This window comes from Globicephala melas, chromosome 15, assembly GCF_963455315.2.
Source record: "Globicephala melas chromosome 15, mGloMel1.2, whole genome shotgun sequence".
Classification (NCBI taxonomy): domain Eukaryota; kingdom Metazoa; phylum Chordata; class Mammalia; order Artiodactyla; family Delphinidae; genus Globicephala; species Globicephala melas.
Window position 1 is genome coordinate 82,089,524 of NC_083328.1, and position 12,879 is coordinate 82,102,402.

Consider the following 12,879-nt stretch of genomic DNA (forward strand, 5'->3'; position numbering starts at 1 on the left):
GACACACGCACGCAGGCACACGTACACTGTGTGTGTGTGTGCGCGCGCGCGTGCAGAGGAACAGACTTAAGATATTGCTTGTAGTTTCTTCACTTAACATCCTGCGAATTTTCCCCATGCAATTAAACACTCCTCAGTATCCCTTGAATGGCATGCTATTCCATTGACTGTACCTGCCATGGTTTATTTGGTGGTTCCCTATTGTTCAACACAAAGATTATTTCCCATTTTTGGCTCTTGGTACTGTGTTGCTCTCGCTGCCTCCTGCATGGTTCTGGGGTGAGGGTGGGGGAGTTCGTTCCTTTTTCTGTATTGCAGCCTTCCTGCTATGCTGGTCTGTAATGATCAGAACACCTGGGATTCCTGTCCTCCACTGCCAAGAGGAGGAGGAGTAAGCCAGAAGTGCATCGTCCCAGGACATGGATTTAGTCAGGGAGATATTACTACCAGCACACTGAGGCAGTGGGGGGCAGCCCAGACAGTGGCGATCACAGAGAGTGGCCTGCCAGTTCTTGTGCCCTGTTGGTAGTTGGCAGTGTTCTAAAACCACTCCCAGATAGCACATGCTACTCTCTCTTAAGAAGGACGTGCCCTGTGAAGTAAGTTGTGTTTTCTTAAGGAGAGCCCAGATGTCCTTAGGCCATCCAGTTGTAGTTTAGAAGATTCCTCTTGGGTCAGCGGTGGTCTTCTCTGTCCCGTGTGCTTCCCGCAGACTGGCGACAGGAGGAGCGCTGGTGGGCTCTGAGGGGTCCGGCAGCAAGACTGGGGTCTGTGAAGAAGAGTATATATTCAGGAGAGCTAGTGCGTTTAATCTTGTCATGTTAAAAGTATTGAAATCTCAGCAGACGTAAGTTCTTTATTTGATATACATCAGGCCTTTCTCATTAAGAGTATTTTTCTGAAATTGTCAGTTATAGGAAGAAAATTATTCTTCCAGCAGCTTTATAATATCCTGATTATTAAATTTAAATTGTTTTAGTGGAAGGAGGCAAAACCGGAAGACCTTATGGATTCAAAACTTAGATGTGTGTTTGAATTGCCAGCAGAAAATGATAAACCAGTAAGTATGTTTCTAGTTAACAGTAATTGATGTTGCAAGCTGATGCTTGTTTGCATACCGTCTCCCGCAAAACCAAGCTTTAAGTTGGCAAATTATTTTCCTTCTTCTGATGTATGAAGAAAAAAATAAGCTGAAGTTAACAAGTAAGTGGGCCTTCATGAAATCTGCCTTTGAGAGACTTGCAGAAAGACAGCTAATTGAAACATTTTTTCCCTTTGAAAAGTGCAACCTGTTGGCTGTTGAAATGTCATAAATTCCAAAGAGCTTCTGTGACTTGGCAAAGTTATAGGTTGCTATTTAACGGTGGGTAAGACCAGAACGGAATAATTTGCCGCTTATCGTGGTGCTTGGTGGACAGGTGGTGGAGAGCTCTGAGGTTCTGTTGTTCTACAGAGTGCCGCCTGTAGGCTTCCCCGTCTACACTTTCCCTCAGCACCACCTCTCTACCCCTTGAACCCCACCCACCTCTTCAGTCAAAATATGCTTTTAGATTAGGATTTCTCAACCTCAGCACTATTAACACTTGGGCTGGATAATTCTTTGCCGTGGGGGCAGTCCTGTGCCTTGTAGGATGTGTAGCGGTATCCTTGACCTCTGCCCACTAGATACCAGTAGCACCCCCTAGTTGTGACAACCAAAAATGTCTCCGGATATTGCCAAATGTGCCCTTGCTGGGGCAGAATGATTCCCTGTTGAGAATCGCCCCCTTTGCTTTTCGAGCGGGTGAGGGCAAGGAGCGACTTCCTCCAAGCTGTCAGCTCTCTCTTCTCTGTGTGAAACCCAAGGGATAAGCCTGTCGTGGCCCTGGCTTGTGAACAGTTGGAGAGAGAAGATTGTATCAGTAATGCTAATGTGGACCTCCCTTCAACCTAGTCAAAAAACTTATAATAAATTGTATTAAAAACACAGTTTAAAACACATGTAGAACATTCAGCCACCCTGGCTGTTAACAGCTGGAGGTGGGAGATAGAAATGCTCACCTCCTCAACATTGTCCATAGCCGTCTCCAGGAATGCTGATGCTTCGTGTCGAAACCACGTAGCATTTTTTTTCTGCTCAGTAATTGACCACTATCGTTATCCTGTTGGTTTGAATGGCACTGGTCTTTTTTTCTTTTTTTCCTTCCCATTCCCATTCCAGTCCTGGGAAGGTCAGTTGTGGACGCTGTGAGATCTGTGTTCTGGCCCTAGCTCTGTGCTAGGTGATTAGCTCTGTAAGCTGGGGCCTTGCCTTTCAGGGCCTCACTCTTCTCACTTGGGAGAGACGAAGGGTAGAGCTCCTAGTTTTCAGTTTGCTGCATGGAACCCCCAGGGCAACGATCCCCAGTTATTTTATTTTCCCGACACACCTGAGTGCTTCCATGCCCTCTCCCCACTTACTGATTCATCCCCCGCCGGTCTCCAGAGTGTGTCACAGCACAGTCTTGGCCGAGGAAATGGAGGAATGTGGTGCTTCCCCAGACTGAAATATTGTAGACACTGAGTTTACTGCACCTTCCTTCCATCTTCATGAAATAAATCGCCCTCTGTGTTACGTCCCCTCTGGCCGCCTTCCGAGACCCCCACTCAGCCAGCCCTGGGGGTGTTCAGACCTTCGTGGTGACAGTAATTTGTGGATGGTAATTCCTGAGCTTGCACAGTTACAGTGTGCTAATTTCTGCATGGCAGGACTTTGATAGTGCAGTATGCACGGCCCCTCCTCTCTTTCTTTGACGTGTTAGTCTCAGCCGAACTTCATCATTGGCCCTTATCCATGATTTCTGGAGCGCAGTTGCTTTAGATTATTAAGATACTAGATAAAGTAATCCATATTAAAAGTAAATGTGACATTTTACAGTGTGGATGAAGCGCTACCACGTGTGGTGTTTGCTGAGAACTACTTTTTACTTTGCATTAACAAGTCCATTACTACATAGTTGGTGACACTTGGGCTTTCATTTATTTCTGAACAGCATGATGTAGAAATAAATAAAGTTATATCCACAACTGCATCAAAGACAGAAACACCAACAGTGTCTAAAGCTCTGAGTTCTTCTTTGGATGACACTGAAGTTAAGAAGGTGATGGAAGAATGTAAGCGGCTGCAGAGTGAAGTTCAGAGGCTGCGGGAAGAGAACAAGCAGTTCAAGGTAACAGCGTTTTATTTTCTGATCATCTGCAGGGAACAGGGGCTTTTTCGCTGTGATCTTGGGTGGGGAAGTTGATGGACCCCAGCATTTGTAGAGTTGTTTTATACTTGCACAATATAAACTCTTGTCACCTCGTATAAAAGCAACAAACAAACAATCCATTAGCGTAAATTGAAATTCAGTTCTGAGACTAAAAATAAAACAGCAATGGCTATCTTGAATTCACATGTTCAAACCCCACTCCATCCCCACTGGATGAGAATCTTTTTTAAGTGGGTAAATACTGACCTGTATTCTGTTTTAACACAGCATAATTCTGTTTCATGAGGATCCTAAATAAGTCTAGGCAGTAGGGTCTCATCCTGCTGTTAATGCGGTGAGGAGACTGGAGGTGGGAAGCTGTCGCCGTACATGGGTGGAAATTACAGAGAACCAGAGTCTCCAGCTTGTGGCCATTGACCCGGCGGTTGGCATTGGAGGGAAGCAGGTGCATTTCGCTTGGTCTTGGAGGCCTGCAGTGTTGTGGAAATGACCAGCCAAACTTGGGCTCGCTGTGAATCTTTTTTAGTCACGGCGGCTCCCAGGCCTCTGTTCGCAAAACCCCTTTAAGGCCCCTTCCAGTGTTAAAAGTATGTCTGTTTCATACGCAGTATTAAAGAGAGCATTTCTGAACGTCTGATCATAGGGTCTTTCGTTGCAGCTTAAATCTCGAGGCCGATCTGTTCTCTGCATCGTGATCATGTCCCCCAACCACACGATAGGCTTTTTTCACTGCGTAGCGCCAGGTGCACGTCATAAATTCGTGGCAGTTGACTTTCCTTCTCTTATTCTAGCCAGGTAGTAGATACAGGAGGGCTGACAGAGTTTGGGAAATGGCATCATCTTCTTTCTTGGCAGTAATCTTGATTTGACTTCCTTTAGTAAGGAGTAAATTATGAAGCTGACACGCTACTTTTTGGCTAAAAATCTAAGATACGCCTAGAGGTTCTCCTTGAATGTATTGCTCTTCAGAAACAGACTTCTGTGCCATTTAAAGTGATAAATAGGTAGAAGTAGCTTCTACATAAACCCAATAAAATAAATGCCGTACTGCTGTGCCCGCCGTACTGCTGTGCCCGCCGTACTGCTGTGCCCGTTGTCTTTAAAGTTAATCGAACAGCACCAGCCATTTATCACTGCGCAGTCGTAGTGGCCGTGCCCCGTGGGCAGAGCGTCTTTTAAAATATTATCGGGCGAACCTTGACGTTAGAAGATTCTTTATCTTGCCAAACACTGATTTCTTGTTTTGTGTTGTTTCCTCCTGTCACTTGGCCAGCACATTTCCTAAGGCCCTACCTTGTACCCCGCTCTGTGGATACAGACACGGGCAGTCCCTGCCCTTAAGATAAGCTCCCTTGTTAACCAGGGTAGCGGGGAGGCCCCGACACGAATACTGATACCGAGTGTGATGAGCGGTTCCACCAAGGTGGCCATGAGTGTCACGGAAAGTCTGCTCGGTGGGTTGATGCCTCTTGTCTTCAAGACCCGCTAGGCACTTGCTGAATGTGAATGGACTGAAGCAGAAGAAGAGAAGGTACAGCTGCTGTGTGGGCGTCAGGGATGAGTCGAGGGGTAACTAGCCGGGGTAGGAAAGCCTTGGTGTGCGCCCCGTTTGGGGACGTGGAGAAAGCAAAAGTTTCTGTTCGTACAGGTCTGTGTGTGCGGGGGAAAATGGCCAAGTTATCTTCACGCGTATGAGAAAGAGAGTCATTTCCTTGGTGGGAATTCCATGCGTTAAGTAGAAAATATTTGAGATGCATGTATCAAGCTCATTTTAATACTACACACATCACAGTTTTGATCCAGCAGTCTACCTGTAACTCATCAGGTATCAACTTTATACAGAGCTCTACCTTTGAAAACTTCCAGGTCCCCCACTTGGTCGTTTCTTGTGATTCTTTTCTCTGAAGAGTTTTTTTCTGTAAATCATGGGGAACCAGGGAGTCCCCTGCTTAGATGTGTGGTATAAAAAGGTACCCAGCAGCACTGTGTAGGATGGATGGGAGAAAAGAGGGGCTCCCGGCAGTATTTTTGTGGTGGCCTCAAGCCAGTCTCTTCTTCTGTGTAGGCTTGTTTCTCCATTTGCAAAACGAGGAGGTTGGACCTCATCATGTGATCGAGTCTGGGCATCACCGCCTCCCCGCCGCGTCCCCCAAGCTGTACAGTTGACTGCTGCTCTGGTGCCTTGGACTGTCTTTGAAACGTGTGTTTGCTCCCGTAGGAAGAAGATGGACTTCGGATGAGGAAGGCAGCGCAGAGCAACAGCCCCGTTCCCGTGTTAGCTGCGGCTGGGAAGGAGGAGGGCCTCAGCACCCGGCTACTCGCGCTGGTGGTTTTGTTCTTTATCGTCGGTGTAATCATAGGGAAGATCGCCTTGTAGAGGCAGCAGGCAAAGGATGGTAAATTGGATTGATGGCTCCGCCATGTCATGGGATTTAAGTGTATCATAACCGCGTGTAAAAAGAAGTTAATGTATGATGACATCTCACAGGTCTTGCCTTTAAATTACCCCTCCCTGCGCGTGTGTGCTGCCGCACGCGTGCACACACACACATAGAACATAAAATAACAATCTTTTAGAAAGTTTAACACGTATAGTGAATGATCGGGGGAAAAGAATGATCCTTATTAATGACAAGGGAAACCATGATTAAACGAGACTGGCATGTTGTACATGTCATTTTAAACACTTGTAGCCTTGGTCCATGTTGCTAATCACCTCTCTTCCAACACGACACTCTTCCTTGCCTGTTGGTGCTGGCCCTCGGGGAGCTGGAGCCCAGCGCGGTGGAGAGTGCATCCCCCCCAAGGCGTCCTCCCCGCACTGCTCGCTCCCTCCGGGCTGCTCCTCCATGTCTGCCCCGGCCATCAGTTCCCTGGGACTGATGGAGAGAGTCTGAGGCCGAGAAGAACGGCGCTGTGGCAGCATCGGCTATGCTGGGAGGTGTATGTTGCCCGAGTGACCCAATACTCTGGAAATAGAAGTCAGTGAAGGCTTTGTTCTCTTAAAGGGACCAAGCTAGATAACTATTGGTTCATGTCATGAGATTGAATTGTTATTCAGAGATGTTTAATGCATATTTAACTTATTTAATGTATTTCATCTCATGTTTTCTTGTCACAAGATTATAATTAACTCTGTGGCCTAAAATCACCTGTGCTACCTAACTCTGCTGGGTGAAGCTGGCATTGCTGCTGGAGGTTCTGGGCTGTACACACAGATGGAGGTGCGGCTCATTGGAACGCTGGAAAACGGCTGCCGGGAAGTGGTTTTCTGTGCAAATAAGTAACGACTCTCGTAGGGAGGGGAGTGCTTAGTAGTGACAGTCAGCTCTAGGTCACGCTCTCTGTGGGGAAGGGCAGCCGATCTCTGTACTGTTCTTTCTTTCTCCACTCCTCAGCCACCACTCACGCTTCAGCACACGTGCCCCAGTGTGGCCCTGACCTTCCCCGTGTGGCCCTAGCTGGGGATCAGGGCATGTGAGTCAGGCAGCAGAGGGGTGAGCAGAGAGGAAACCGGCTCGGTGGGGTTGGGAGGGGGTGGGAGAGAAACGTCAGATAATCCGTCAAGTAGTGATCGAGAGTTTGTGAATTAATTTTATGCCATAAAAGACCAATCCAATTCTGTTCGACTATGTAGCATCTTTAAAAGAAAAAAAAATTAAAATAAAGCCCCCAAATTAAGAGTTCTTTTGTCATTTTGTCACTTGTGCTAAATGGCGGGGGGAGGGAGACATTATTTTTATCATTATTATTTTGTCATTGGAAGGTTGATTTAAAAATGAACCCTATCGATGAGAAATATAACATGTTTACTGTCCATCCTGAGAAGTCGCGGTAAACGTTGACTAGACCTCGTTCTCGACCACACACCCATGGCGTGAAGCTATGGAAGGCCGGCTGCCCGGTTATAACTTACTCTCCAGTCTCTATTCCGTGTGGACCCAGGTACTTAGGAAAAGGAGTGAGAAGACTGAGCTGGGAAGCCTGTGCTTCCTGCTGTTTTCTCCAAGTGGAGTAAAACCTATCTGAGTGTAGGAGTTGCAACGAATTGCTCTTCATGTGGCTTCTAACACCTCATGACCTTGAAAGGAGAGTGATGGGGGGGTGCCTCAAATAGTGCCTGGGGGTGCAGTACAGTCCCATTCCTCTAGAGCAGGAGTTGGTAGACGTTTTCTTAAAGGATGTTGCCGTGTGTACCATTGAAACTTTATTCACAAGAACAGCTGCTGGGATTTGGCCCGTGAGGCTGGAGTTTGCTGGCGCCTGTGGTCGAGTGACCAGGTTCTCAAAAAGCGTACCTGGGACACTTGTGTCTTAGGTCTTTGGAAGTGACTAAGTGTTTCGTGTGCATCTAGAAGGAATTCAGCTTCTCCGAGGATGGTGGCATTTTGTGTGTAGCTAAAAATCAAAATCTAAAATCCAAAGTTGTCTCTTAAAACTAATCATCCTGTGAAACCTCTTTCTGTTTTCGGGGCTAGGACTTGGTGAGCACCTGTTGAGCTTTTTGACTGAGTGGAAAAAGGGAACATCTCCCCCCCGCCCCAGGGAGAGGAGGAGAGTGGTGATGGGCAGAGCGGACACCATGCCAGTGACCCTGGTCAGTGAAGTGTGTGTCAGGGAGGAGAACGTGTGTGGAGCAGGCACTGCTCTGGTTCAGGGACCATTTTAAGAGCCACAGACACTCAAGATCTCGAACCTGGAGAAGCACGCACTTTTTTTTTTTTAAATTTTATTTATTTTTGAACGTTTTGGGTTTTCGTTGCTGCGCGCGGGCTTTTTTTAGTTGCGGCGAGCAGGGGCAACTCTTCGTTGTGGTGTGTGTGCTGCTTCTCATTGCTGTGGCTTCTCTAGTTGCAGAGCATGGGCTCTAGGCACGCGGGCTTCAGTAGTTAATGGCTCGTGGGCTCAGTAGTTGTGGCGCAGGGGTTTAGTTGCTCCGTGGCATGTGGGATCTTCCCGGACCAGGGCTCGAACCTGTGTCCCCTGCATTGGCAGGCGGATTCTTAATCACTGCGTCACCAGGGAAGTCCCAAGCATGCACATTTTGGGTGTCTTTTCTGGAAAATGAGAGTAAAGCAGGTAGATTGGATGTGCGGTCCTGCCCCGTGGTCTGTTCTGTCCTGAGAGGGTGAGAGCCAAGTCACTGGAATAAACTGGCTTAGAGCGAGCCAGGCTGAAGCTGGTTAGGGTGCTGGCCGGGAAGGGAGCCTGGGCGGGTGCAGTCAGGCTGCTCCGGTGCCTGCTGCCCTGGTTACTGGCTCACGGCACCTCTGAGAGTGGTGCCCTTGTTTTAGAAATACCCACCACCGGGCTCGCAGATACGGGAGAGATGCAAGCAGTAACAGAGTCCTGTAAATTTTTATTGATTGAATTTAAAAATTGGTAATTTAAGCTCCCTCGGCACCTTACAAAATACCTGAAAGACCAGCAGGCTATGTTATTTGTAGGTATGAGGACCCGGCTTTCATTTTTTTTCTCCTCCTAGTTTGCATGTTTTCCTTCTCTAGTCTTCTAAACTGCTGGCACCAGTGCTAATAAATACTGATAAAATCAAAATTGATTTTTACCAGTGGACAGTTTATGCCTAGAGAGACGGCTTATACCTACATAACACAGAAGGGGGAAAAATGAAGAACCTCCAGTGATCCGTGAAAACCTAAAAGCTTTCAAAGAAATCCCAGGAACAGAATTGCTATTGGAAGATACCAGTACTGGACTTGCAGGCTGTGTTGAGTCAGATACAACTGAATGAGGTGATAGCCCAGAGCTAAATAGCCGTTCAAATTAATTTGAAAACAAGCTGTGTGTGTGTATATATATAGCATATGTACCATATGTAAGTAGCTTAACATTTTTCAAATGGTGCCTATATTTTTTGCACACAAAAATCTTTATATTTGCAAACTCAGAATCCACACCAAAATAGAATGCCTTTTGTCATCTTCAGCTCCTTCTTCAAAGAACTGGCCCAATTACAAGTTTCTGGTTGTGGGTTGTTTGTGAAATTCTTGATTAAAAGAAAACAAGAAAAGAAAAACGAGCAAGGTGGGACTTGGGCTCGGAAGTCACCTTGAACACTTGAGCAACGTTTAACCTCCGAGACCTTGGCAGGTGGAGAGGCCGCTGCTCCCCCTGCTGGTGATGGCCGTTCACTGACTCGCGTCTCGCTGGGGCCCTGGGGCGGGAGCGGCCTCTTCCTGTTGAGACAGTCGGGCTAGAGCAGGAGGAGCTTTAAGTAATACATGGAATTATCAGAGTTCCCACTCTGAGGAGGCCTGGCTCAGTGAAGCGTGGGCCGAGGTTGCTGCTGCCGAGAGATGAGCGGGAATGGGGTTGTATTTAGAAAGTCCCCTGCACGGTAGACGGAAGACTCCAGCTCAGGGCACGCAGATCCGATAAGACCCGAAAGGGCGGCTTGGGACCACGTGTGCCCCACGAGAAGCGAGGTCCCTCAGGGTTCCTGGCCCGATTGGGTTTGGAGAAAACTTATTAGTCTTTTTAAAAGCCTTCCTCAGCCAGAGCTGCTTTGACAGTAACCTCTTAGAGAAAGTCGCTGTTGTTAGGACGCCCTCCCACCCCGTGCAGAGCATCCGATAGGTTCACTCACTGGCTTAATGCTCACGACGACTGTGATGGGGATGGGGGCGTGAGGGCTCTAGTTTTGCACGTGGGAAATGCAGCCTCCGGGAGGTTAAACGGGGCGGCTTGTTAGTACCTCTCATTTGGAATGAAGTCAGTCTCTGGCAAGCCTGCTGCGAGGGCCTAAATCGCCAGGACGCTGTTTCAACCACAAAAACCAGTCAGAGGAGCGGCGAGAAAGGCCTCGGTGAATTCACAGGGGCTGATCTCAGCAGCACTGATCTTCGTCCACCTTCCAGGTGTTTGCCTTCGTCCCTTCTGCAGTGATTTTAAAGATAAAGTAGACAGAATCAGGACTCTCCTTCAGATGCTTTGTATTTTGCTTTTTGAAACTAAGCACACTTCAGGCAGTGAAGAAATGTATGTTTTCCATTTTCTCACTGCCTGAAGATCTCTGCATGATGCTCCTGGGGAATGAGTTTGGGGGCTTGAGAAAGAAAATTACTAGCTTGTCTCAGCGAGGTGATAATGAGAAGGCTTTCCAGGGAGGCTTTACGAAACTTGTGAATTAAATGGGAAGCGAAGGCAGTTCATTAAAATTGGTGTCACAGAAGTGGCCTGCTGAGGTTCACAGCAGCCGAGCCGCTGGTCTCAGCCCTCTCCCCCGAGTTAGCGCTGTGCTTCTCCGGGAAATCACCGGAGGGAGCCAGTAATAGCAGACCCCGATGAGGCACATCGGCGGACAGGCAGACTGGACAGGCTGTGAACGTGGATCTCCAGCGAGATTCACAGACCCTTTTCCTCCTGCGTCTGAATCTCACCAGCCGCGTACTTAGCACGCAAGGCTTGGCCTCCAGGACCAGGAGTTGGGGTACACAAGGCCCTACACCCCCGTGCCGACGACACAGACCCCACTCTTGTTAGCTACGGCCCCGCCACTGAAAAGCGAGGTGTCCTTCTCATTGTCATCACAGAGGTATTCTGAAACATTTAGAAGACGTGAGCACACACACACAGTTGTGTGTAAGAGTTAAAAGTGAAACCAGTAGAGGTGGATGAGAAGTTGTCTCAGTATAATTACTTCAGGTTTTCTTCTTAGTGCAAATAATCATCAGAAAATGCCTGCATCCAATCAGTAGGGAAGGAAAAAAGAACTAGCAACAAGGATACAGCTGTTATCTAACATGCCATATATATTTGCAATTATGATACCTTGGAATGTTGCCACAATATGGATTGCTTTGATTAAAAGATGTCAGTTGAATAAAACAGTACCGTGGGATAATAGTTTTCTGCTGCTAAGTAAATGCTAATGTTTGTTTTTAAACCAGGAAACATTGATCCTGTGACAATACCGTATTACAGTTACTTTCTTATACCGCAGGGTTGATGTGTATTTAATCATCTGGCTCAGGGTGGGTGGGTGCAGGGCTGATGCTCGCTCCCCCGTCCTGCTCACCTCTGCATCCTGAACGGCAGGAGCTCCGCCCGGCTCCCGCAGGTGCAGCTGCGGCCCCGGAGGGTTTCGTCTCACTGATAGCCAGCGCCGAGTCTGGCCGAAACAGAACAGGTTACTTTTTGTTCGTTTGTTTCCTTCAGCAACTGCCAACTAGGGGAGACAAATCAGATACCTTAACCCGATTTCATTAAGGCTTAGTGCTAACAAGAATGCATAGCTTTTTGTGATTGAGGATGATAAATTAGCATGCATGTTTCTCACATCAGCTCGATGGTTTTCCATGTAATACGAAGAGGTCTGGTTCTTTTTATGAACTGGCTGCCTGCATTCCCATCTGTCTTTTGTATTTTATTTATTTTTTAATTTTTATTATTTTTTTTGCGGTACGCGGGCCTCTCACTGTTGCGGCCTCTCCCGTTGCGGAGCACAGGCTCAGCGGCCATGGCTCACGGGCCCAGCCGCTCCGCGGCATGTGGGATCCTGCCGGACCTGGGCACGAACCCGTGTCCCCTGCATCGGCAGGCGGACTCTCAACCACTGCGCCACCAGGGAAGCCCTGTCTTTTGTATTTTAGAAGTAACTTAAATTCAGCTGTTAACCTCTAGTGCAGCATTCATTTAAAAATACTTCTTTCCCCTTGATAATTTTCTTTGGATTCAAAGGTCAGAGTTTACTGTCTGTCCTACTGAGACCATGTGTATGTACAAGAACTGCTGCTTGCTTTTCACCACTCCCTCATTCAGCAAACGTTGATCAATTTACCTTCTCTGTGTCTGATCCCGAATGAGATGCTGGGAAATTACTCAGTGGGAAAGAGTGTGTTTTTGTGTTTTTCATTCGTAAGCAGCCTCAGTAAGGTGCCTCACGCTCCTACCTAGAAAAACGCAAAATACATTTGGTTCTCTTTTCTCTTGCTAGTGTTTCGTGTTTTTTTTAAAGACAGTTACCCCTGTTTTGACATGGAATTCCTTTAAAAAGCTGGTGTAGGAAAGGACTCTTTACCATCGTACGTGTTGGTTATCTGATGTGTAATGAATTCACGGTTTTATGGCTGATTTTCTGTTCTCCGGAGGGAAGGAGGTGTATTCCTGCAGCGGCCAGCTCGAGAGAGCCGTTCACAGCATGTTCTCACATGTTCCGTGTCAGCCTGATGAAACCTGCCCTGCTGAGGCATGAACTTCTGTACTAGCCATCTCCATATTATGTTCAATAAATTCTGTGCTCTGAATGTGTTTAAAGGATGCTTCAGTGTACGATTGTTTTGAACAGATGGCCTATGAGCAGTTTAGCTGTGCTTTAGAGAAGATGGTGCAGCCCTCTCTCACCACTTCTTAGGAACATGAAATTGGTTTAAGAGAACAATCAGATATTTTGTGCCCCAAGACAGACTTATGGGATGACTTAGGTCAACCTTCTCATTTTACTGATGGGGAACCTTTTGCCCAGAGAGCTTCAGCATGGGGGCCAGACCTGCATCCCCGTGTTTTCCTACTGGGGGAGGCGTTTGTCATTGATTTACTGATTGCTCACTGGTGTCCAGTTGCCTCCAAGCCTGCAAGGTGGGGTGGTGATGGTCTTTAAGCGGTGGCTGATAGGCTCCATCTTCTGATG

The 12,879-nt window shown here is 47.4% G+C and overlaps 1 protein-coding gene across 1 annotated transcript in view; it reads left to right on the forward strand.

The window, feature by feature from the left end:
• VAPB (VAMP associated protein B and C) overlaps positions 1 to 12,496 on the forward strand; it is a 54,102-nt gene extending 41,606 nt beyond the window's left edge. Inside the window, exons 4-6 of the mRNA XM_030841455.3 lie at positions 980 to 1,060; positions 3,012 to 3,188; positions 5,449 to 12,496. Of these exons, the coding sequence (XP_030697315.1) occupies positions 980 to 1,060; positions 3,012 to 3,188; positions 5,449 to 5,607 (417 nt within the window). The 3' untranslated portion in view covers positions 5,608 to 12,496. The remainder of the gene's footprint in view (positions 1 to 979; positions 1,061 to 3,011; positions 3,189 to 5,448) is intronic.
• Positions 12,497 to 12,879: the final 383 nt, after the last annotated feature.